This window comes from Alligator mississippiensis, chromosome 4 (assembly GCF_030867095.1).
Source record: "Alligator mississippiensis isolate rAllMis1 chromosome 4, rAllMis1, whole genome shotgun sequence".
NCBI classification, from domain to species: domain Eukaryota; kingdom Metazoa; phylum Chordata; order Crocodylia; family Alligatoridae; genus Alligator; species Alligator mississippiensis.
Genome location: NC_081827.1, coordinates 165,476,222 through 165,501,632, shown reverse-complemented (window position 1 = coordinate 165,501,632; position 25,411 = coordinate 165,476,222). Strand labels below are relative to the sequence as shown.

Sequence of the window (25,411 nt, the reverse complement as noted above, 5' to 3'; positions counted from 1 at the left end):
CTGGCGAGGATGGGAGTTTGTTAGTCTGAGAGATGCCCTTTGAGGTTGGGGGGCTGCTTGTAAGCCAAGACAGGTTTGTCTCCAAAGGTGTCCTTAAGACTGACACCCTTTTCCAGGAGGGGTTGGAGGTCTTTAATGATGTATCTTAGGTGTTCCAGCAGGGGGCTGTAGGTAACAACCAGGCAGATTCTGTTGTCCTTGTCCTGGGGTTGGTATTGTAGCAGGTCAGAGCGAGGTCTGCGCCTGGCTTTGTTGATTTGAGTGGTTACAGTTAGAGAGTTGTATTGTAATTGTTAAGAACTCCTACTCCAGGTCCTGAAGGTATTAATCCTCTGGTTGTAATGTGGAGCTTGGCTGTACAGGACAGATATGACCTGACCCACCAGCTCATCCCAGCCTATTTGTATGCCTGCCACTAGAAGGAGTACATGAGCCACACTCGGCAGGTGTGGGCTCCAGGAGGCTCACAGTGCTTTTCCCTGTGCTCTCCCAGGAATGAGTTAACCCCCCTCCCTGCACCCCACCCACGCGCCACTTCAATCCATTCCCCACCCACCCCTGTTCTCATGCCGTGCTGCCTCCCCCGCATCAGCCAGGAAGATTAGCCCCACCAGGAGCGCAGGTTCCTTAATTAGCATGCAGGCCCCTCTCCTCCAAGGTAGCATGGGGGGGTGTGGGGAGCATGTGCGCAGCACAGGCTGAGCTAGCGCTGCCTTGGAACCCACTGGGGAGGGCTGGCTGCCTAACCCCTCTGTGCTGGGGCCATAGGTGCCTGCTACAGACCCAGGCCCAGAGCCTGGAACAGGAGTCAAGGGTGCAGGTGGGCTGGCAGGTGCATAGCCAGGAGACACGATCCAGCCACTAGCCAGTACGCTGCTGTCCATAGGTCCCTTCCTGACCCCTGCAAATATTTGTCCTCCAGGCTATGAAGAATGAGGCTTCCCCATGAGGTCTTCTTGTGAGGAGCAGAGGTGGCTTGTGCAGAGGCTTGTGCAGAGGTGGCTTGTGCTGCCATTGAGGTCTCTAAAGCAGCAAGTGGAAGTAAAGGTTTGGCCAGAGCTGTTTGGGTATCCAGGAAGGAGTCTGCTCTTTGCAAGCCTCAGTGAGAGTTGCCTCCAGCCATCTGGGAAGCAAATTAGTCACTGTGTGCAGCTGCAGGAGCTAGGCCGAGGGGAAATGCTAGGGACAGAGCCCAGGAGTCCTAACTCCCGACCCCAGCTCCAGTCACAGAATACCACTCCACTTTCAGAGCTGGGGACAGAACCCCGGGGTCCTGGCTCCCAGTCTCCTGATCTGACCAATATGCTGTACACGTCTCAGCTCAGAAGAGAAGCCAGGAGTCCTAGCTCCCAGCCTCTGCTCTAACCACAATGCCCCACTCTTCCAGAGCTGGAATTTGAACCTGTGTCCACTGCCCTGCAGCAACTACTAGGGGACACTGTTCATCTTGTTGCCTTTTCCCATACAAACTCAGGGGGCAGCTGTGCAGCCCAGAGCTAGGGCAGAAGAGTAGCGAGGACAAGATGATAGTCAACTTGCTACCCTTGTCTTGAACACCCTGCTGCAGCCCAAGTCTTCTCACCTTTTGTACTATGGTGACCTGATCTGGGTTATGGATACAGCTGCTTTGGCTGCACAGACATGACTTAGATGGAGCCCCACAGTGTTCTCACCCCTTATCCCCGCAAAGAAAGGCTGCCATGACCTATTGTTTCCAGTGTTATGGGCACTGCTGCCCTGTGCCCTGAAGACCTGGAGTGGTGGTGGGGGTTTCCCACCTCTTCCCTGCTCAGGCTCCTCTGTGAGCTCCCAGAGGCAGAGTTAGCCTGGTGCTTCCCCAGTTGTCTGTAATAGAGGACCCTCAGGGGGCTGCTCTAACTTGGGCTCCAGTTCCCAATTCTCTGGTGAAGCAGAGGCTAGCCCTAGTGTAGTGCTACACCTGCTGCACAGGGGAAGGGGAGTACAAAACCCTTATTACATCAGCTTTCCAGCAGCCAAGGAGCCGGGTGGGTTTTCAGGGGCACCACTTTAAAGCCTCTTTATGCTGCTTGGAGGACCCTTGGTGTATTTGAGAATCATGACAGCTCTGAGCTTTTGTTTCTTGACTAGGGAAAAATACTAGAGCAATTTTTCTGTTGCAAAGAACTCAGAAAGCCCATAGAAGAGTAGAGTGTTTTTCACACTATGGATTCCTATTGAAAAATTTTGGGTTTATCCTGTGAATCAGCTGTAGGTGTTTACACACCTAATATTGCATAACACCCTGTAACACCCTTAAAAGGATCTCATGGCACTTTGGTTGAGAATAACTGATCTAGCCTGACACAACACAGCACAGGCCACAGCAGCTTACCCTGTGTTTCCTGTATCCAGGACAGTGAACCAGCTAAAGCACATCTTTTGCAGGACCCCAGCATTGGTTTCCAGCTGGAATGCAATGGAGAGCCCATTGTGTCCCTGGCCTAAACTGTTACGATGGTTAATTATCCTGGCTTTTAACAATGGCACCTGATTATTAGGCTGAATTTCTAGAGCTTCAGCTCGGTTGTTGGAACTTGCTCTGTCTTCGTCCCCCAGATATAGAGACCCCTGCCCTGGTTACATCTGGATAGATTGCATCACCTCTCCACCAGCTTTTGGATAATTACATGGATTGCACATCTCCAGCCTCTCTCTTTCTAAGGGAAGGCGGGGGGCTCCTGGGCCTCACATTGATCCTTTCTAAGTCAGCAATAACCTTATTGAATCTTGGACCCCAGAACAGAAACTCACTAGAGGTTCATCTCCTACCAATGCCACAGAGTCCTGAGTAGGAGAGATGTCTTGGCTGCCTGAGGCTGAAAGCCATGCTCTGACCCCTCCATGCTCCCTTCTGCCTAGCTGGAGTGCTACTGTGTCATCACAGCATCTGGACTGGAGCCAGCATCACAGTAGCTGATAGAGGACCAAGACCTTTTTGTGTTCCTTGTTGCTTGTGCATCGGGAGACCACAACTGTCCCATTGAGATTTGACCCCAAAAAGCAGGAAAATAATCCTCCAAGATGGCTTTCACTTGGATTTCTATTGAAATAATTTTCATACCGGGTAATGATTGAGAATGTGCATGCTGGAGCTGAGGCTCTTTGTCACGCTGTAGTGGCTGGATCACCTGTAGAAGTTTAGGGGCCCATTGACTCACGTACTTGCACAGCAGAAATGCTTGCTGGGTTCACACTCTGTCACAGGTGCTGTTGTAAGCTGTTCTTAGAGCAAGATCCTAGATCTTTTCCCCAGTACCAAGGGGCCCTAACAGGAGTAGGCTTCAGGTGATAGTCTTTGACTCCACATCATGCATCTGATGCCCCTGTACCCATGCCCCAGGCTGATGGGACAGCTCTGCTGGCCCATAATGGGAATAGCATGGAAGAAGCATTGAGCTGTTCTGATCCAGAGACCTTCCTTGCACCATTGTGGTTTTTGGGGGGAGGAACAGACTGTGTGGACTAAGAGAGCACAGACAGAACATGGACTCGGCCTTACCAGAATGTGAGACAAGGGTGGCATAGCCAGGGATGCCATTAACATCATAAGGCCTGGCTTGTCAGTGACCCTCCATAGTGGTCACTGACACCAGTGCAAAGTGGCCCTGATCTTCACACCCACCTTGTCCCTGGTTGGAGCTCCCAGGTTAAGGGAGCAGCCTGGGGCAAGGGGCTGTGGTCAGCAGAGAACTTGGTCTACCTTGCTTCCTTCCCAGTGTTCTCCTCCTATGAGGGTCCCCTCATCCCTCTTGTCTCATCCCTTTCAGTCCTACAGGTCTGTCCTTCCCTTCTAAGCTTCCCTGAAGTCCTTGCCTTCCAAGCTCCACCCCTGGGGGAAAATTCAGTCTCCTAGCCCCACCCACTTATCTCTAAGCCCCACCCACAACCTGACCTTCTACCCCCTTCTTCGCCCTACTTTCCTGTCCCTTTCTCCCCAATTCTCTTCCCCCCAGGGTTGGAGGCTCCTCTAAGATAACAGCATCCATGTTATGTGCCATCAAAAAAAAAAATCAAAGTAATAAAATGTAATTTAATTCCTAAAGGAGGGCGAGGCAGTAAGTGGCAATTATGCTAACTGCTCTGCTATTTTTACTTTCTCTCTCTCTCTGCCAGGGAAATTGTTGCTGTGAGAAGTTGCAGCCTTTTCCATCAGCTAGAAACCAGGGGGGCGGATTCTGCTCTCCTGTACCCCTGCCAGTCCAGGATTCCTATGCTGGATTGAGGGAGCCACACCAGGGTAAAACTGGTGTGAGCGAGCGCAGGATCAGATTGTGTGCGCATGTGTGTGTGAGGGAGAGCAGGATTTGGCCATGCACATGCATGTGTGCATGCATGAGACCAAGGCCATGAGACCATGCATGCATGTGTATGAATGAAAACAGGGTCAGACTGCACACACACGTGTGTGTGTGTGTGTGTGTGTGTGTGTGTGTGTGTGTGTGTGTGTGAGAGAGAGAGAGAGAGAGAGAGAGAGAGAGAGAGAGAGAAAGCAGGATCAGACTATGTATGTGTGCATGTATGCCCAAAAGTAAAAGCAGACCACACATGCATGTGTGTGTGTGAATGATAGCAAAGTCAGACTGTGTGAGTGCACACGTGCATGCATGTATGTGTGCACCTGCATGCTAAAGAGAGAAAACAGAACCAGATCATGTGTATATGTGTGTGTTTTACAGGTATAAGTTAGGACTGAAGTCTGCATATGTGTCTTGGGAGAAATGTGTGTGTGTGTATGTGTGTGTGAGGTAGTGCTCTATGTTAGGAGCAGTGGTGTGAGTATATTGTGATAAGCACATAGTGTGTTACATGTAGGGCCATTAGTTTCCAGTAGAGTGTCAGCCATGCATTCGGGTAGAAGGGCATGATATGGTGCACATAGGTAAGTGAATTTGTAGGTGTGCATGTGTGGGTTAGGGGCACATGTGCAGTGCGGATGTTTGGGGTGGGCATGTGGCGTGTGTGTGATGTCTTTGTTAGATGCGTTGGGAGGTGGGTGTGCCCTAAGACATGTCCAGTTTTTCTCCCCTTGGGTTTGCACAAGTGCCAGGGCTGAGACTGGGTCATTAGTGCTGTGTCAGGATGCTGGCAATACTGCCCTGGCTCCAAGGCCTATGCTGAGCCTCAGAGTGCTGTGGGATGGGAGATGCTGTGCTGTGGAGGGGGATCCTGCCAGACACCATGATCTACCATTTAACCCCTCCATGACCTGGCTCCCTGAGGAACCCTGGTTTTCACCTCACCCTCCAGCCTCCACAGGAGCTGGTGGAGCCAGGGCTGCTCTCAGCTCTGTTGAGACCCCTACTTCTGACCTCAGCCCCTCTGTCCCTCCTCCTCTCACCCCAGTTGCTATTCCAGTTCTCATTTCCCCATAGGCAGGTTTGCTGGTACCCCTTACTTCTGGGCTGTGTTCCACTCTAGCCCTGGCTCACATACTGCTGGTGGTGCATCTACGTAGCACCATACAATGCTGTGTAGTGACCCCTGAACTAGCTCTGGAGCACCTAGCCACCTTCTCATGGCATGGCTCTGGCCTGATTAACCCTCCTGAGGTACCTTAGCCTGGGCACAATGCTGGGCTTCTGCAGCTGGACTGCTCTGGGTCTTCAGCCTCACTTGGGCATCCACCTCGCATGGTATTGTGCCATGTGGATCCCAGCCTACAGCTCTCTGTTAGCCCAACTCTGGGCTCCCTCTCAGCTCTGACAGTGCCCCTCATCTCCAACCTACAGCCCCTCATTGTCCTGGCATTAGTTCTCCAACAGGTCTGCTAGTGCCCCTCACTCCCAACTTGCAGGCCCCATTGGCATCCGCCCATACAGCTCTGCCAGTGTCCACCTTGCCTGACCCATGCCCCACCATCCATCTCAGCCCCAGGGACACTCCTGGAGCCTTCCTCTGCTGCATGGAACTGTTCTGCGTCCCCTGCCACGCATGCACTGGGGCGCGAGCATGCCCTCCAGGGAGGTGACGTACTGTGAAGAATGTGCCAGTGAGGTGAGACATTGCAAACCCATGGGTCCTTCCCTGGGCAGGGGTGGGATGGGATGGGAGGGGGACGTGACACCTGCCCTGCTCTTTTCGTGCTGAGTGCTTCCTGCGGGGGAGAAGTCTCCCAGGAAAAACCGCTTTAGGACCAAAAAAAGCCTGTGCAAAATGATTTAACAACAATCAAAAAGAACCTGTTGCCATAACAACCTGATGGGTCCCTTATGCTCACACAGTGCCAGCTCCCTGTGAGATCACATGCTGCTGCCTGGGCGGTGCCACTGGAGACGGCAAGGTGCCAGCCCCAGGAAGCCCCACCGGATGGCTCTGGGCCTGGCATAACCCTTGCTCTGGTCCCTTCAGAGCTGCTAAGCTGGCTTGTCAGCTGAGGAGAATGGCTAGTTTTGCACAGGTGGGAATGAGCCCAGCAGCAGCAATGAGAGTCCAGCCCTGGGACAGGCCGGAGCTGCCCAGCTGCTCCCATGGCACTGGGGAGGGAGGGCTGGCGGGCCCCAGCAATGCCTTTCCTCTGGAATTCTGGGAAATCAGAAGCACTTGGAAGGATGAGTCTGTGCCACTGCCCATGCACACCTGGTGGAGAAAGTTGTAGCCTACGCAAGCTCACTCCTCTCTGAACCAGTTAGACTCTAGAGTGCTTCCCTGCCTTTTGCCTTGCAGAGGTGATCACACCCAAGGTACAAGCCGGTATGAGTGTGTTAGCAACAGTCCCCCCCTACCCTGCTTGGCTAGCTGGGGTGGATCAGGCTGGCTGTGCCCACATACCACTTCACTGGCTTAAAAGAGCAGCAGGTCCCTATTTAAGTTCACCTGTAGCACCTGACTGATGCTGGTTAGTGGGGAAGCTTGTGACTGTTGCCCCAGGTCTCCTGGTTGTGGGCTTCCTTGCTTTGTCTGCTGGATTCCTCATGCCCTGGTGTGTTGCAGAGCTTGTAGTTTGTGTCTAGTTATCCCTATGCACCTTCCCTTCCTCACAGATGTGTTGCTTTGCTGTTGTGCTGCAGCTCTAGTTGTGCTCCTAGGCTTCCTGTGTGCTAGGGGCTGTGCAAACAGCAGTAAGAAAAGACCTCACAATAATGCATTCAAGAGCATTGGAGGCTCCAATTCATTGGTGGTAGCACCAGCCATGTGAGTGCTTCACATAGGATCAGAGCAGAACTAGTCCAGGGAAATCCCCACCCTGTGGGACTTCAACATGGGCAGTGTGTGAGAACGTGCTCGTGAGGCAGAGGAACGTATGGGCCATAAGAACCGGAGACCTTCAGAAAATCATGGCCTTTCTCTGGGGTTTGTAGAACCAGCCTGAGATTGCAAGGCCTTTTTTTGCTGTAACCGAGAATGAGGCTCCCTTTCAGAGTGGGTCAACAAAACAGCCCTTCTGGCTGATGAGAAGCTCCATCTTGGCATTGGAAGATGCTTCCTGTCTGCCATCGCCCCTGGAGATCAGGCATTTCAGGTAGGGACCAAGTATGTTTGGTATAATTGGTGGGTTTGGGACAGGGCCCTGACCCTTCTTTTGCTAAGACTGTTTTCAGTTGCTTGTAACTTCATCCTATTTAAATCCATTGAACTTTTTGTCCTGGGAGCCCCAACATAGTCCAGCTCTCGCAGATAGCGAGGAGAGCAGAAGGGGCGGTGGCTTTTTTTTTTATGATTTCTTTTTTTAGATCATCTCTTTTCTGTGACTGGTTTTCCTGCTTTGGACTGGGCCCTTGGAAGTCACCCAAAAAAGTTTGGAGCCTCTATAAAATCTCAGTTTGCACATTCGCAGTAGAAGCTCAGACATTTGGAAGTTAATTCCCTGAAGCAAGGTGTAAGGTGTCAGATTTGTGCCAAAGGCTGTCCCAGCTGTATGTGGGTTCCTAGTCATCCAGGCTGGGGAATCCAAGAAGGGTGGATGTGATGCTACCATGGGCTTTAGAAACTGGTATCCTGTAACCACACTAGCTCAATTAAGCCCTTGTGTGTTTTAACCTTTGACCTTGGAAGTCCCTGGAGATCCCATCCCACTGGGCAGACTCCCACCAGCCTCTGAGCAGCCCAATGCTGTGCTGGGGTAGGGAGTATTTTGCTAGGGTTTGGAAACCTCTCTCTTCTGTGCTGAAACTAATACCACTATTGCAGCCCAGGCATGTGGGAAAGGAGCTGCTTGATTTGAATGCAAAGCGGGACAAGAAGCGGGGGACACTGGGGGGATGGGAGTAGACCATGAGAAAGAACTTAGGGATCACGCGGTGGGGGTTGCTGGGAATGGGGTGGAGGGAGAGGCTGGGACTGGGAAGCAGTGATGTCAGCACAACAGAGCTGGAGGGGGAAGACTGAGCTGATGAGCATGGGCACTGGCTGGGAACCTGAGGCACTGAAATTGGACTAGGTAGGCATCAGTGCCAGGCTACAGGCTGGAATCCCTGGAGCTTTTTTACATCCTGGTCTGTTTTTTTTTAAATTTTATTTTAAAAACCCTGGTTGCTGCTCTGAGTAAGGTCACATAGCAGAGGCAGGGAAAGAACCCAGGCGTCCTGAATCCCAGCCCAGCATTCCACCCACTAGACCGCACGGTGGAAAGCGCTTTTGCTTTATTTTCCGTAACGGATCTGGGTGAAAGGGAGGCGGATTTGGATTGCTGGATGCCTCGCTTGGGTAAATATTTTGCTGTAACCACAGCTTCTGGAACCCAGCCATTTAAAGCAGTTGGCTCACCTAGAAATCCCTGAGCCTGAGCCAGCTCAGCCCTGCTGCTCACGTCACCCAGCATCCTCCTTATCAGAGCCAGGCTAAAGGTTTGTAATGACACCTGCCAGTGACGAGCTGGGTTTCCCAGCCAACCAGAGCCATTGATCTAAAGGACTCCTAGAACCAGCCAGTCACCTATTACTGTAGGATCTGGATGCTGTGCGGTCTGTAATCCATTTGTCCTCATGCTATTCCTGTGAGGCAGGTAGTGCTATAATCCCTACTATGCAGTTGGGCACTGGAGACTTTTTTTCGCAGAGACCAAGTGACCCGCCCAAGGTTACACAGGGAGCCAGTGGCAGAGGTACAATAGGGCCACAAACTGTCGTGGGTATTGGTTTGTCCAGTGCTCCACTGACATGCCCTGTCTGCATTAGGATGATACTGTGTGGTACTTAGTTGGCATGGGGTAAAACCAACCTTTTTCTGTTGGAGAAGACAAGGCCAAAGCTGAACTCTTATGGAAAAGAACATAAGACTGATGGGGCTGACAGGTAAGTCGGGGAAAATAATTAGATCCCTTTTTGTGTCTAATATCAGTTTGAAATAAGTGTCAGAGACTTGTGTTATGTAGCACAGCGTTGGTATGTTGAGAGGTGCTGCTGGTCATTCTCAAGAGCAGGCTGGGAGCTGGATTTTATCTTCCACCAAACAAAATCAGATTTGGTTGCAGAACAATTTGATTTTTTTCACTGGAAAATCAGAAAATGATCTACCTCCTACCCCCAAGAACTCAAAACTGTCAATATTTTGCAAGTGAAGAAGAAAATATTGATGAAAATGGGACCTTTTATAAGCAAATTGGCATTTTGTCCAAAATACTTTTTTTTCATAAAAAATGTGGAAACGGAGTCCTAACCTCTTGGCTGGTGTCTGTTAGAGAAGTTAATGCAGCCATATTAGTTCATACCAGCTAAGGGACCCAAGCCGTAGATTTTCGGATTGAGCGCTTTGGAAAGAACATAGGCACAGCTGGCAAACCCTGCTGAGAGTGTCTGAAGGCTGACCTTTTGCCTATAGACTGTAGGCCTTTGGCACAGGAACTTTCTCTCTGCTCTGTTCATGCAGCACCTAGCACTCTGGTATCTTGGGCCAGCACTGGGCTTCTCAGATGATACATCCATGAAAGGTGTAAAGGTGCGTGTGGATTCATGAGCCAAAAGCACCTGTTCCTTTTATCTGGTCTGACCTGCATCACAATGGCTGGAGGAACTCGCCCAGTGCTTCTCTGCAGCAGAGAGAATTATTCTTCTCTGCCACATAAGTGATGCTCACAAGTCAAGTAACTTGAGCAGATCTTGTAAAACAGCCTTCCCATCTCACTTGAAAGACTTCAGATGAAAGGATCTTAAATAACTGCAAATCCCATCGGTGGCTCTTATCTAGATCCATGTGAGGTAATCAAAGTTTTAACAGCAAAGTTGGAGTACATCTGCTTCATGTGGCACGAGTCGTTCCTAACTACCGAGTTGTGTGGGCTGGCTGAAAACTTCCAAAAGAAACGTTTTCCCATCAGGAAATGGGCTTTGGCCAGAACTATTTCTAGAGTTCTTTTCCCATGGAAAGGGTTTTGATTTGGGTGGAACTTTCCGACAGGAAAATTGAAAAGAGAACTATAGTTTTGCGGGGGTCGACATTGTTCCCTGTGCCTGCCAGAGCCATCATGATGCAGCATGACAGTTGTAGTTTGAACCCCATTGGCCTTCATATTCCCTTATAGGTCCTGCCATCTGCTTGGACTACATCTCCCATGACACCTCCCATGGATGAGTTCCCATATTACATTATGGACATCCTAGACCCAAATGAAACAAAGATATTTCTTAACCATATTCTTTTTCTTACCATTTTATTCTGAAATGGATTCTAATATTGTCACTTCTTGTTCTGATTTGGGGGACAAAAGCAAACGGGAATGTCACATGGCCTACAGGACATACAGTCTCTCTCTGATCAGGTCTACTAGGTATTTATCTGGTCTTTCTGATCATTTAAGGGTTTTTTTTTTACCCTCTAGACCTTTGTGGTAGGAGTATATTATCCCCATTTTACTGATGGGGAACTGAGGCCCAAGGAAGATTAAGTGATTTATCTAAGGTCAGCCACAGAGTCAGTGGTAAAGCATAAAAGAGAAGCTGCTAGATTTCCTGTGTCCCACTCCTAGTTCTGTCTGCCAGCCCCACTTCCTCCCAGCCTTCCCCTTTAAGATGCAGCATCTTTCAATTTATTGGGCTGCTCTTGGAAAAGAGTGTTCTAATGAGGTATGTGCTACTCAGAAAATTCAAAGCCAACATAAACACACACACCTCCTGAAAATCAATGCCTGCTTTCATAGGCACATACAACCAGGGCACTCAGGTGCACACCACACACCCAAATAACCCGTTGCACCCACTCTTGTGACAAATGAACTCTCAGCCACATGCACGTGTGTGCACACATGCATGCAGGCCGACGTATGTGCAGAAAGCCAATGCGCATCTATCTCAGTGCTCCCCAGGATTAAAAGGGATTTGCCTTTGCATGTATGCTTCACAGTGTGAACACCGCATGCACGTGAAACCAAAGTGAGTTGCCTATTGGGATGGCACCTCCATCTAGTTTGTCACCCACAAATCTTGGAGGGATTTAGCAAGAGCAAGTGGGTGCTACAGGTAGGTAAACTGAGGCACAGGAAAGCTAAGCAACTTGCTTTAAGACTACTGGTAGAACCAAGACTAGAACTTAAGTTTCCTGGAACCCACTCAGCACCGTGTCTAGTGCCTGCTTGACCTACTGGGCAGCACTGCCTCCTACCTATGCACCCACATAAACACCCTTCTGCAAGCAGGCACTAATCCCAATGCAATCAAATTTCCCAGAGGGGAGGGGGTCCTCTCCTGAGCTGGGCGATTAAAGAGTTAAACACGGATGGTTTTGTTTGAAACCACCCTAATCGGCTCCCAGTGAGGGCTCATTAAAGAGGCCTTTGCCCCCTGCCCAGAGGATTAATAATTCAGACCGTGGCTCCAGTGAGCTGGTAGGAGGGCAGCGCTCCCTCCCTCCCTGCCTCCTCCTCCTGTCTCTGCCTCTGCCCTCCCTACCTACACGACTCACTCCTGCAGCAGGGATGGAACTGCCTAACTCTGCTGGGTGACAGGGGAGTGGGCACATTTGAGCAGAGCAGCGGGAGACTCCTTTGTGGGGCTCAAACAGGAGCCATCTGGGCTGGAGCAGGGGGCTCCGGGGGACTGAGCAGCACAGTTCTCTCTTCCCGGTGAGTTCAGAGGAGAGAGGGAACAGGAGAGCTCCAGAGAAGGAGGACCTGGACTTGAAAGCTGGTTTCGGGAGCTGAGAGAGAAGAGACAGAGACAGAGCCCACCAGCACGATGGACCCCAAGGATCGCAAGAAGATCCAGTTTTCAGTCCCTGCACCCCCCAGCCAGCTGGACCCACGGGCAGTGGAGATGGTAAGTGGGGCATATCAACGGGTTCAGTTGTGTTTGTGGGTCTGGGGCAGAGTGGAGGGCGAGGGGTACAGTAAAGAAGGAATACTGCCTTCTAGGACAGGTGTTGGCACTGGTATATGACCCTAGCACACATGCACACACATGCACACACACACACACACACACACACACATCTCTATATACACAACACATTTACCTGACACACTTGTGTACCACAACACACATTTACTTAGGCACACAGCACACATGCACTTAGGCCACACATATGGCATATATTTATACAAATATAACACATACATGAATGTAACACATCATGCACACTCACAGGTGTGACACCTGAGTATGAATGCCATTCCTGCCCCAGTTCTCACAAACTCCCTGATGCTGTTACACACACACACACACACACACACACACACACACACTGAAGGCACTTGTATGCACAGGCTCACAAAATCATCCAAACTATCACAGTTGCTAGGCTGTGCATGCAAATCTGGGGTGAACTCACGTGTGTGCAAGATACTGTGCACTTGCACACTTGAACCTGAGCTGCTTGCCAAAAGTGGCAGTGTGCAGATGCCCACCTATTCTCGCACAGGGTTAACTCAATTTGCAAAAGTCGCAGGCAGCAGTTGCACAAAACTCTGTGTTTGTCAAGCCCTCGTGAGTCTCTGACTAGCCAACCAGACCGCTGGGGAGGGGGAGGAGAGGAGTGAAGATCTAGGTCCTGTGAACTCCCCCAAGTCTATCTGGGGAGGAGACAACATAACAGGTCTCAGTTCTGTTTTGCTGTGGCCTCCTAACAGAGCCATACAGTTGGTGGCTTTGTAGCTCCCATGTGAGTAAGTGGGGTGGGCAATGAGAGGGTGCAGGGAGAGAGAATGGTTAGTAAATGCTGGCTGCAACTTCAGAAAGGAGCTGGTTCTGCCAGATCAATTTGTCCTCATGCATTGTGAGTGTAACCCATCAATGTCCCATTTACTGCTCTCAAAACCTCCCTTGGCAGCACATAGTCATCTAAAAGGAGATCCTGAGTATCATGTGACCTCAGGGTCATAGGTCAAATGCAAGACCTTGTTTCAGTGCTAGGGAAATTTCCTTCCTCAAGTTGCTGTCCTGTGGCTGACCTCTGGGCACTGAGTGCGAAGGTTTCTGTCTAATGCCCCTGGACCTGTCTCCATGTGGCAAATGTCACCAGTAGCACCATCAGCCTCTTATTTTGCAGAGGCCAACAGGCCATGAAAGCTGATACCCAGGGGGAGGGCAGGTATTTCTGAAGAGAAACCTGACCTCAGTTTTTCCAACCTGGGCAATAAATGAGGGTGCCTGAGTTCCTGGGTCTCTGAGCTGAGGTACCTTAAAGGGATGTTCAGAGAGTGCTGAGTTCCTGTGTGTCAAAGCAGCTGTGCCCTCTGGAAAAAGATAGGCCCTTTTAATGAATTTCATCCTTAGATATGAATTTCACTCCCATCACTTTCAGGCGTTATTTTGACTTTCAGGTGGTGCTGTTAGCTCTTCAGTACCGATAGGGCTTGAGGCCCAGAGAGGCTAAGTGACTTGCCCGGAAGTCACATAGGAAGTTGGTAGCAGAACAGAGAACCCTGGCTTCTAGCCTGGTACCCTCACCAGTGGTCTAGGGACCTCCTCTCCCTATTTCAAGCTGCAAAATGCAGCTGCTACTGATTGGTGACTGCTATTGAAAGTTTGGGCCTGATTGGTGCCCAGCAGAACACCCCCGGGACAGGGTCTTTCCTGGCAAATGTGAGAGCCTTGGAGCAACTGAGGGAAAGAGTGTGGAAGGTTGAAAGAAAGCAAAAGGGAAAAGGACAGGAGTTTCCCCCAGCTTGAGCCATCTGGCCAGCCTGAAGCTTTCACAGCCCGTGAGTCAGACCCTTGGAAATCATGAGGCTGGCACAAAAGATCATGAAATTGTAACAGATCAATGAACGGAGAGATCCTTTCACTCGCCCACCAAGCTCTGAGCCCTCGGGGTTCACGTGAGTCATGTTTTCAATCTTTCCTCAGGAATTGCAATGGCTCGCAATGCACTAACTCATTTTAAATGAACTCGGGGAGTCCGGCAATTCCAGGGCCATGAGAATTCTCAACAGCACGAGGTCTGGGATGAGGTCACAGTGTGGCAATCTTCACCAGGCTCCTAGCAGATAATATGGCAACTCCAGAGTTGCATGGCAGAGAGAGAAAGCTACTCCTGTCCTTTTGCCATTGCTGTTGTATGGCTTGTAGCCTGTACAGGGTGTAGGTGCAAAAGAGGGCAGCAGTGATGTAATGGACATTGTAAGGGTTTGGTATGAGCCCTTGGGCACTGTCAGGCAGTGGAAGGCAAGTCCCTTGGGTTTGAGTGGGGCCAGCAGAGGACAGGAGAGAGCATGTGTTGGGGATGGAGTAGATGAGGGCAGCAGGATTTTACTCTGAGTTATTACTTACGTTGCTGTAGTGCCTGCAAGCCTAGTCCTGGCATGGTGACTCTCACAGTGATAGGAGCTGTACAGACATGGAACACAAAGATGATCTCAGCCCCAGAGTGCTAACAGTCTGAGATGAGAGACCTTGGGAGGCTGCTGGCAAATGGGGCACCACAAAGAAACACAGACCTGGTTTTGGTCATTGTGGTGGGTTCTTAGTACACACTTTAATGACCTGAGTCTTTTATGGGCATCACAGCAAAGAATGCCATGTGAGCTCTAGGCCTAGCCTTCTGGCTGGGCATCTAATGCCCCATCCTGTGATGATGGTCATTGACTGATGCTTCTGGGTATCACAACAGTGGCTCTGATGGGGGAGGTGAAGGAAGGAGACACCCAGCTAGACCACAATGATGGTGGCTTTAGTGCCAGAAGAAAGCTGGAGGCAAAGATTAATCTCCTGGCTTCCCTATGCTGCCCTCTCCTCTCATGGGGCAACAAGGTGACACTGAAGATTCCTTCCTTCCTTTCTGTTTAGATCCGACGACGGAGGCCCACGCCAGCCATGCTCTTCCAGCTGTCGGAGCATTCATCCCCAGGTGAGGTCTGTTCTGCTAGGTGAGGGGATAAAAAGGGAGCTTTGACCTCAGGCCCAGCCCCCTCACCAGCAAGGGGCATGTCAGGGAGGGTGAGGAGGGCAGGCAGGGGTTGGTTTCTATGCAAACGGACAGAAGTTGCTCCTGGGGCCGTGGAGCTGGGAATGCCTTGCTAGAGGGGAGGAAAGGATGGGGTAGGAAGCCAACCCTACTGCCAACTCAGGGGAGGTGAGGGGAGAACCCATGGCATTAGGAGAACCTCTCACACCCATTGTTCACTCACTGGGGACCAACAGGGAGTGTGTGTGTGTTGGGGTTGACACCTTCCCTACTAAAAGAGGGATTGGAGTCTGTGTGGTCAGGTTTGAAAAATGGAAAGGTTGCATCAGAAACCTAAAATAATCGTATTTAATGGAAAATTACCATGCATATTTAAAAATATGCAAATGAAAATGCTCTTTCTATTCCCTTTCTGGGCCTTACAATCTTATTGCTACAAACTGTACCGCAGGTGGGTGGTCTCATTCCCTATTCCCCCCACTTCCCTCCCCCAGGCCCAGTAGCCATTCAGTGGAGTTCCATGTCATGATCACTATCTTTCCTGGTGACTTGACCTCCTCCAAGACAAGGTCACATGTGTGTGATACCTGCAAGTACCATGTGTGGGAGGGTCAGCACACAGACAAGCTGAGGTCATATAGATGCTGAAAATGGATCAGTTAAGAATATATTTCCAGTGCAAAGTCTGTCCCTAAGGGTCCTGGGTTTTGGCCTTTGTTGTAAAAGGGTCAAATGGATGCAGTAGTTACTGTAAGTTTGTTACGATTGGGTAGTGGGAGGTCTTCCCCCAGTAGAGTACCACAGGAACGCTTTCTCCTAGAGCCCAGGCACAGAGCCCATAGCCTCTGAGAGATACCATGGGGCAGCTTTGGGCTGTTATAGCTTTGGGCAATTCCATCATGGTGCTGGACCGGTGACTCAGAGTCCCCTGGGCACCCTGCCTCTTGATCTTGATCTCAGCTGGGGTTGGGATTGGGGGCACTTCCCATCTGGAGGGTAGAGCTCTCTGCTCATAGGGTGGGGGAATAAGGGCAGATTCAACCAGGGCTTGGTGCTTTGATCTACTTGGGTTTCACCTTCCATCCTTACTAGAGATGGATCTGGGGCCCCTCCCTACCCAGCACCGAGCATCCTTGCTGCTTGTCCCAAGATTGTGTTTTCTTTGTCTTTAACTCTTCTCCTGTTTTTTGCCTTTTTTGTTTCTCCTACAGAAGAGGAGTCTTCCCCATACCAGGTGAGTGACAGGTGGGAAGGAGGGGGGACCTCCACGAGGAAGGGTAGGGGAGAGAAACAGACAGGGACGGGGGGGAGAAAGCTATGAAGATGCAGTAAAACTCAGGAAGTCCCTTCTACTGGAGTCATGTGAAAGGGTGTGCTGGTGATGATGCTGAAGTGTCTTTCTACTAGGTAAACTGGGTGGGGGGGCGGGCATTTAGTTTGGGGCTGGCACAGGCAGGACCTCAGAGGAGTGAACCATCTCCAGAGAGATTCACTCTGACCCCCCTGTGGAAAAATCACCCCTGTCACTGCACTGGCACTGCCTTTTACCACCACAGTAGCTGCAAGATTTGGGCAGGAAGCAGTGTGGGTAGTGGCAAATGATTCATTGCAGGGGCCTGCGGTAGAGTTGGGTGACTCTAGGACAGGATTAACAGTGGGAGGGTTGTGGATTGGGACTGAGGGGTATTGGGAGAACAGTGTGTAGGGTGCCTAGGGCTGGAAGAGAAAGGGGTAGGGATTAACAAAACCCTGTTTGAGGAGCCCAGAGCTGAATTAATGAGGGAGGGGCTCTGGATGAGAAATGAGGGTCCTGAGCAGAGCAGCAAAGGTCACTTGCACTGTGTGTGGACAGCTACTGCTTTTGGTTTCTACTAATCATCACCAAATCCATTCAGAATTTACTAAGGGGGGTGGGTGAGGGAGTACAGGGGAATGTCAGCCCATTGATTTATGGGCTTGTGCCACCTTTTTGCCCTTGTAAATCCGGCATAGCAGGGCTAGATTCCAAGGGGCAAAGTTATCTTGGAAGTTAACAAACACTTCTGGCTGTCGCAAGGGCCAGATCTATTGCTGTGTCACCCTGATCTGGTGAGAGCTTATCTCCGCTCGCATTTTCCATGACTTCTCCTTGATCTTGAGTCCAATTAAATTCCTCACTGCATGTGGCAAGAGGCAGTGCCACAGTAGAGCAGGGAGACATGAATAAAAGCCGGAAGTCAAAGACTTGGGAACCAGTTGGTGTTTTGGCTGCTCTTCAACCCTGCCTTGTAAGGCAGAGATCCCACATTTTGTGACTCTATCAGATCCACGGCTTATCTCATAATCGCGGCATAGTTTTGCTACTGTGCAATAAAATAAAATAAGCCCCTTGCTGGATAGCACAATATAGAATCGCTTGTCTTCATGAAGGCCAGGTCACATGGAGACCCTGTTTAGGGTCAGTGAGGACTCTAACCTGTTACCAGCTAATGGGTGTTCTGCAGCTTATGTGAAATGAATGTGCTGTGTCTCAGCACAGTTGCAGGTATCCACAATTGGTTCTGATTGGCCTGGGTGCCAACAGATGTTCCACAACCAGCTCCCAGACGCTGTCTGTGCACCCTTGGTAGGGTCCAACCCCCACCTTGGAGTTTGGGTTTATTAACACAGAATTAGCCATATGTTCTCGGGGCACCTCCTCCACTAATTGAAAGCCCACACACTAGATCCTCTGTCCCCAGAAAGCCACTCCCATTTCCCTTCACCTGCCTCAGTGTCTTTCAGGCCCCAGGGAGGGAGGCCCAGGGTTAGGGTTAGCAGCACAGTCGGTGGGTGGAACCCTCACTGCCTCTGAATTTCCCATTTCCATTGGTCTAAGCCTATCAGTCTGGATCTTAGCACCAACCTTAAGTTGATCTCTAGCACTTTGTATACAATTTGACTAGCTGATGGTGCCCTGGGCTTTGCAAGAGCTTTTTGCAGAGGTGTGCTGACATCTATACCCCTGGCTTTGGATTCCCTGCATTTTGCTTCTGTCACCCCCAGTTTCTTCCCATCTCAGTATGGGCATCTGCTTAACAACCAGCATCAGAAAAGGTGGCCTTGTCTTCATCAACAGGACACTGGGAGGTTCCCACCACCAGTCCAACTTGTATCATGGGAGGGATGGGCCACGTTGGCTGAGTGGCTGCTTGACTTAATTTCCCTGCCCTGATCTTGCCGCTTCCTGCATGCCCAAGGCAAACCTCCTGATCACCCTTCTCTTCTCCTCTCCTCTCCAGAGAGCCATGGGTGAGGGCCACCTGCACAAAACGAAGAAATCCAACCCATGCACCTACACCCCTCCGTCTCTGAAAGGTATGGTCTTGCCCATCCAACTAACCCTCCAGACAAAATTCACCCCAGTGCCAAGAGCCCAGCCCAGGTCTTCTGTGGATCTCAGACAGGCTGGTTTTCTAGGTCTGTGCATGGAGTACTCCCTCCCGCTCCTGCCTTGAGCCTTATGCTCTGTGGACTGCTTCAGCCCTGCATTTCTCCTGAGGATGCTTAGCTTTCTTTATGGTCTGGCACAAGGTGCCTTTTAGCCTCACTCACTTGTCTCCATGCTAGCAGCGCAGCTCATGGCTACAGTGAATGGGGAATTCTTCAGCGACACCGAACCTCTCCGCAGGAACGTTCCTAACAATTCAGATGAGGATGGAATTTCTGGTAACAATGAATGAGGCTGAATTGGGTCTTTCTCTCTCTCTCTCTCTCTCTCATTTTGCAAAGGTTTAATTTTTCCCTGATACAGAACAGGAATCATTTTGAAATTCAAAAATATCCACAGCGCAGAAAAACTCTTCTTCTTCCCCCAGCCCTTCCATCAGGAAAGGAACAGAGAGACCTAGTCAGTTTCACTTCCTGCTTCTGATCAGTTTCATGTTCCCTCCCTGGGTTTGGGGTTTCTAGGATTTCGGTGCCCAAACCCCAGGAGTGCCAAACCCCATGGCTATAAATGTGGGGTTTTGCACTGCTGCTGCAGGGCTGGGCCAGCAGGGGGAGATGATGCACTGTTTTGTTGTGTTGTTTTTTTTAATTCTGTACCCCTAAAATAGTCACTGTGTTTTATTCTTAAATGGCTCTGAGCTGGGAGAGGACCATTGTGCAGGGCTTTGGGGAAGTGCCTTATGGAGGTTAAATAATTCCAGCAGCATCTCTCTAGGTGAAGATTCCTTTCCCCATGCTATGTGTAGGGAAACTGAGGCTTGGGAGAGGACGTGACTGGTCCCACCTCACCCAGCTACCCTGTGATCCAGCTGGGGTTAGAACAACATGATGCTGGATCTTAGTGATGTGTTCAGTCCTCTCACCCTTGTTCCTTGGTTATGGAGACTTTGGATAAGAAATGAGGGCAGAGATTGAGATCTAGTATTTGTTCACTGTGAGATTCTGGCAATTTTTAGGTCAGATTTTCCTCAGCTGCCAGGATGAGTCAGCAGGACAGTGACCATCTCTCATTCATATCCACAACTTTGCAAAGGGCCAGCATGCACTTTGCAGGCCATTCAAGATCTCCTTAACCCTTGATGTGGGGTCCCAACATGGGATCTGAAAGGTGCACATATTTTTGTGAATGGCTGACCCCACAGGGCAGAATTTAATTCCTCCCAAATTCTCTCTGTTTGTTGCTTTATGGTATCTTCCAGAGGCCAGCCATCTCTGGCCCCTTCATGCTAGGTGCCGTACATAGCAAAGAGCAGCCCCTACTCCTATGCCAACTGATTTCCATGGAGTTAACAGGCATGCTTCTCTCTGTCATTGCCGCTGTCCCTATTTTAGCTTTCCGACGTTGCCAGCTTGAAGAGTGCAATGTCCCAGCTCCCCGCCCCCCCAACACACACATTCAAATCTTTAATTAGCACCTTTGGAGCTTAACAAACCTCAATGGCAAAATCAAAGGGCCCCAATTCGCTTCTCTCCTCCACCTGGTATAAATCGGGAGCTGTGCATCTGATGTCAACACAGACATGCTGATGTAAGCGTGAGATGAATCGGGCCCAGTGTGTTTACTGACATGGCCTATTTAAACCCCTAATTTGAGGCCACGTATGCCATTGACAATCTGCTTGTGTTGCTGATGTTGCCAAGCTTTGTCAAGTTTATACTGCAAGCCAAACTCTGTGCAGGAATGGGGCTGCTCCAGCTGGACAGAGAAATGCCTAGAGAAAGGGGAATCACCCCCTCTCACTTGCCCCTGTCACCGGGGATCTCAGAGTGCTTTGCAGGATATCTGTAGATTATGCTTTACCCTCTCCCTATGATGTGGGTAAAGGGTGTTTGCCCCTGTTGCAGACAGGAAAAGCAAGGCACAGAGAGGGGCATGACAGGTGGATAGTGGGGGGCAAGGGGTAGATTTAGAGAGCATGTTCTCATTTGGAAGCTTCTCCTTCTCTGTCTTACATAACACGCATGCAGTCACTTGCACACAAGTGCGCACACATACGTGCATGCAGTCATTTGCACATGCATGTGCACACATGCATACACTCACCTGTATGCATGCAATCATGGCCTTATGCCTCCATATGGACACACATATACACACAGTCCTTTGCATGTGAGTGCATGCACACATACATACAACTTGCGTGCACGTGCGCACAGTCGCATGCATCCATACAAAGTCACACACAGAGCTTTCCTCTGATGCACTTTAAAGCGTGTGCATGCACACCCACACACACACTCTCAGAATTACTTACACACCACAACCCTGCAGACACATGCTGTACTGTACATGGCAAATTCTCCCCTCTGCTTCCTGTGCCCTGACCTATTTGCTATTATTCTCTCCTGTCTCAGTGCCCTGTGAGGAGTTTGGCAGGATCCGGACCCTGTTCTCCTTCCCACATGTTCCCAGCTCTCGGCTTTGTTCTGCCGCTGCCTTCAAAGGCACTTTGACTCCTTTACAGCCCCCTCCTGTGAATAGGGAATGGCCCTGCTGAGATCCACAGCCCTATGTAAGGGGGAATGAGGCAGAGCAGGGGGAGCCTTATGTCTTGGGTTTCTGCCACTTGAGTAATCCAGAGAGGCGACTGGCTGGGAGAGGGCACACGCTGGCTGATCCTTGGCAAGCCCAGGCCATACAAGGGCTTGCCCAGGACCAGACCTCTTTACAGAGCCCAGGAGGCTGGATTCTCAGCTGCTGTCGACCCATGTAATGCCAGGGCAGCCAGGCCTGTTTCTACCACCTGAGAGGGGGGCCCTGGATCTCAGCATTTCAGATCCATGGGATGAGATCTGCAGTGGCCAGGGTATCACCTCACTCCTCTTCTAACATTGTGGGGTTTCTCTGGAGCTGTTGTGCCCCATCCTGTGCATGTTGGTGATTCACAGCAACTCATGTATGATGCCTTTGTACCTTTAAAGTGACCTCTCCAACAAGCTGTGGTCATCAGGGAAGTATGACCTGTGTTCCTATGAGCCCTCCTACCCCTTGAATCTCCCTGATTGGAGATCCCCTTCCCAAGACCAGTACTGTTAGGGGCATGTCAGAGGCAGGCCAAGGTGGGCCCAGGGCAGAAGGAGCCATGGCCAGTGTTCCTCTGTTCCTAGCAGTCCCCTCAGGGCATCTAGCCTTGTCCAGAAGCCAGAGCAAGCCCCAGCAGCCACAGGCTTGGAGATATGCATTGCTGTTCCCCTCCCCCAGCCCCTGTGCCAGCCTCGGCACCAGTGCAGGACTGAATTGGGATCCCTGGCAGCAGTGAGGGGGGGGGGCAAGGGTTAGCCTCATGGCTTTTCCTAGCACAGCAGCTGCCATATTGGTCTCTCCTTGACTGGCTTCAGTGTGCCCCAGTCAGCCAGAGCCTAGGAGCAGTACTATGATGCCAAGGGCTGTCTCTCTACCAGCTGATCCTTGGCCATGCTCCCACCCTCAGGTTCCATGGCCAGAGGCTGAGGCCACAGGGCTGGGCACACATGCCACTTTCAAGGCTGGAGGAGCACTCTTTCCCCCTTTTCTTTGCCATCCTCTCTCTCTTCTCATGAGCTTACAGCCAGCATGTTCCCTACTGAGCAAAGAACCAGCCCCTCCCAACCTCCTCCCTCCCCTTCAGGGCATGTTCAGAAGCTCAGGCAGCCAGGATAGCCTCATGGTTAGCTACCATGAGTGGAGGAGGCTGAAATGTGCCCCCCATATCTCTTCACACCACCTCCATCTTCTCTCAGCCAGAATGAAGGCAAGGGACCCTAGAGCACTATTCTGCTTGTGAGCATCTGTCCTGCTTGACTCACAGCCCCAAAGTGTAAAAGGGACAGGTCGTCAGGTCTTTGTCTGGGCCAAATATGGACTGCCCTGGGCAAAATGAGTACCGGGCTGGGAGTTTGTCCCTTGAGCTGCATGGGAAGTGCTGATTCATGCTGATCCAAAAAAGATCCATAAGAAACTAAGCAGCTGACTCCTACTTGCACTAGCCAAGAATAGAACCCAGGAGTCCTTGTATTCATTTTGCCTGCTCTGAACACAAGGCCAGCTTCTTCTATGCTGGCCTTTGCCCAGAAACCTGACCTTAACCAAGATCCAGGCAGACACCCCAGGTGTCCTTTCTCCCAGTTTACCTGTTAGCCCCCAAATCCATCTTTCTTCTGGGCTCAGAAGCTACAGTACTTACATGTCAGACTCCTGTTTCCAGATGGCTGTAACTGCCTCTAAAAATGACCCCCTTAGAGCTAAACTTTCTCAACCCGGAGGTGAAAAGAAAATTGAATACTGGGGGAGGGTGCAGAAATCAAATCAGTTCTGTTTGCAAGAAAAGCAGGTAGGAGGGTGTGGGCAGGCAGGTGCTTTTTATGCTGCAAGAAAATCCTCCTGATCCTTTCTACTGATCGTGCAAAGAAAATATTTCCTTGTTCCTGACACTTGGCAGGGCCCATAGTCCTCGGTCAAAAATGTGATCAGCCTTGTTTGGGGAAGACACAAGAGAGGCTGAGACAATGACTGCACTGTTGATCCAGGGTCATTAAGGAGGATAATTTTACCCACTCCCAAGTCTTGTCAATATCTCCCAGCTAGTCCAACACACCCTTACATAACCTGAGTCCGTTTATTTTTTAAGTGAAATACATTTTGCACATTTCTCATGAAAGTCCCTGAACAAAAGAGGCCTTCAGTCAGAACAGGATGGTGAGAACTGCAGAAACTCATGACTCCTATAAATTGGCAGTGGTGTTGTTGCTGTGACGGTCCAGGGACTATGTGAGAAGCAAGATTGGGTTAGTCCAGTGGTTCTCAACCCTTTTAGACACAAGGCATCCCTCAGGAAATATTAGCGCTTCGTTTTCACTCATTTGTTGACTGCAGAAAAGTAATAGAGCAATTTTTTTTCTGCTTAGAACTCAGAAAGACCGTAACAGGTCGGAATGTTTTTAGCATTATGGATTCCTATTTGAAATCCCTGGGTTTACCTTGTGAATCATGGTTGCACACCTAACAGTGCCAACATTGTGTGGCATGCTGCATCCCCCTTGAAAGGTTCTCAAGGCACCCCAGGGTGCTACATCACCTGTTTGAGAATTATTGGGTTAGTAAGATCTTCAGGACCAACCGTGGAGCTTGGAGAGAGATAAGACAATTTTCTGGATGCTAAGGCCCCTTCCTCAGGTCTCGGAAAGAAACAGAGGCATCTTAAACTCAGTGCCAGGGAAAACAGTAGTTTTTGTTTAATCCCCATGATGTGAATGCAAATAATCAATGTAGTACAAGGTTCTCAACTGGAGAGATGTGTGATGCTTTAAAGGGTGATACAGTGCCAACACCTAAACGATTCACAAGATAAGCCCAGAGATTTCCAATAGGAATCCATGGTGTCAAAACCATTCTGACTTGCTGTGGGCTTTCTGAGTTTTTTGCAACAGAAAAATGGCTTTGGTATTTTTCTGTAGTCAAGAAATGAGCAAAAGCTAAGAGCTGGCATTTTTTGAGGGTGCCTCAAGTCTACCAAGATAGAGAACCCCTGCTGTTGCACCTTCATGCTACATACAGTGAAATGACAAAGGAGCAGGTTTAAAACAAACCGAAGGAAGGACTTTTTCACCCAGCGTCTTATTAACTTGTGGAACTCATTGTTACAAGATGTCACAGAGGCTGATAATGTAGCCAGGTTCAAAAGAAGATTAGATTAATTTGTGCATGATAGTTCCATTAGCGGTATTAAATATGACAGTTAAAGTGCAGGCTCCAAATTAGGCCTCTGAATGCTGGAAGCTGTAGGGGCAGAGTGGCAGGGAACAGCTCAGTCTGGATAGGCCCTGCCTGTGTATGCCTCTCCTGAGGTTCCACTCTCTGCCTCTGTCCCCTTAGCATCTACTGCCTCCTTCTGTCAATAAGATGTGGGACTTGGGTTAGATGGACCTGTGGTCTGACCCAGTAGGACAGGGGTGGCCAACCCATGGCACAGGCAGCCTCTATGTAGGGCACTAGCAGATTGGGGAGGGACAGGCAGCATGGCAGTAGAAAACAGAGTGGCAGATTGGGCAAGGAGCACAGGGCAGGAGGCAGAAAGAGCAGCTGATTTGTCAGGGGAAGGGCACAGGTCTAATTTGTCGCACCCCTGCCTAAAAGGTTGGTCCCTGCTACAGTAGGGCATCTCTTATGTTCTTAGACAGGACAGTGAGCAGTAAAGAACAAAGCAAAGTTATTGCTGGTAGTTACAGACAAAGTCATGAATGGTCAAAAGAGACAAACCTATAAATCTGGTCTCTGCTTGTGAGATCCCCCTAGAGCTCAGGGTTGGGTAAGGGCTCGGCACCCACACTTGGACCCAGATTATCAGACAAGTCAGTGTGCCATTTAGGCCTTTCATAATGCACCAGATTTTCCAAAAGCATCCCAGATGTAATGACTTGGCATCTGGATTTTCCAAATGGCACCATCTCCTTTCAGTGTCTGGTCCCTGGTGGCACAAGTGGACTCAACAAATATCATTGGCCTATACAATATCCTGTTGTTTTGACTTATGGATAAAGCAGGAGGGTGTAGCAGGAGGATGGGAGAGAGGCTAGGACATGTGGAGTCTTACTGGGAAAGTTCATGTCTTTTTAGCCAGGGGTCACTGCGTTGCAAGTGCCCCTGGCTGGGAAGCTGATGACTTCCTTGCCTGGG

General features: G+C 50.2%; 1 protein-coding gene across 3 annotated transcripts in view; it reads left to right on the top strand.

The window, feature by feature from the left end:
- PPP1R1B (protein phosphatase 1 regulatory inhibitor subunit 1B) overlaps positions 1 to 25,411 on the top strand; it is a 52,327-nt gene that overhangs the window by 13,501 nt on the left and 13,415 nt on the right. Inside the window, exons 1-5 of one of the 3 annotated variants that reach the window (XM_019482540.2) lie at positions 6,496 to 7,480; positions 12,024 to 12,206; positions 15,174 to 15,234; positions 16,503 to 16,525; positions 18,552 to 18,627. In XM_019482540.2, coding sequence (XP_019338085.1) covers positions 12,126 to 12,206; positions 15,174 to 15,234; positions 16,503 to 16,525; positions 18,552 to 18,627 — 241 coding nt within the window. In that variant the 5' untranslated portion in view covers positions 6,496 to 7,480; positions 12,024 to 12,125. Of the gene's footprint in view, positions 1 to 6,495; positions 7,481 to 8,326; positions 12,207 to 15,173; positions 15,235 to 16,502; positions 16,526 to 18,551; positions 18,628 to 25,411 lie in introns of those variants that run through there. The other 2 variants (XM_059726988.1, XM_014603604.3) reach the window with 2 other exon arrangements.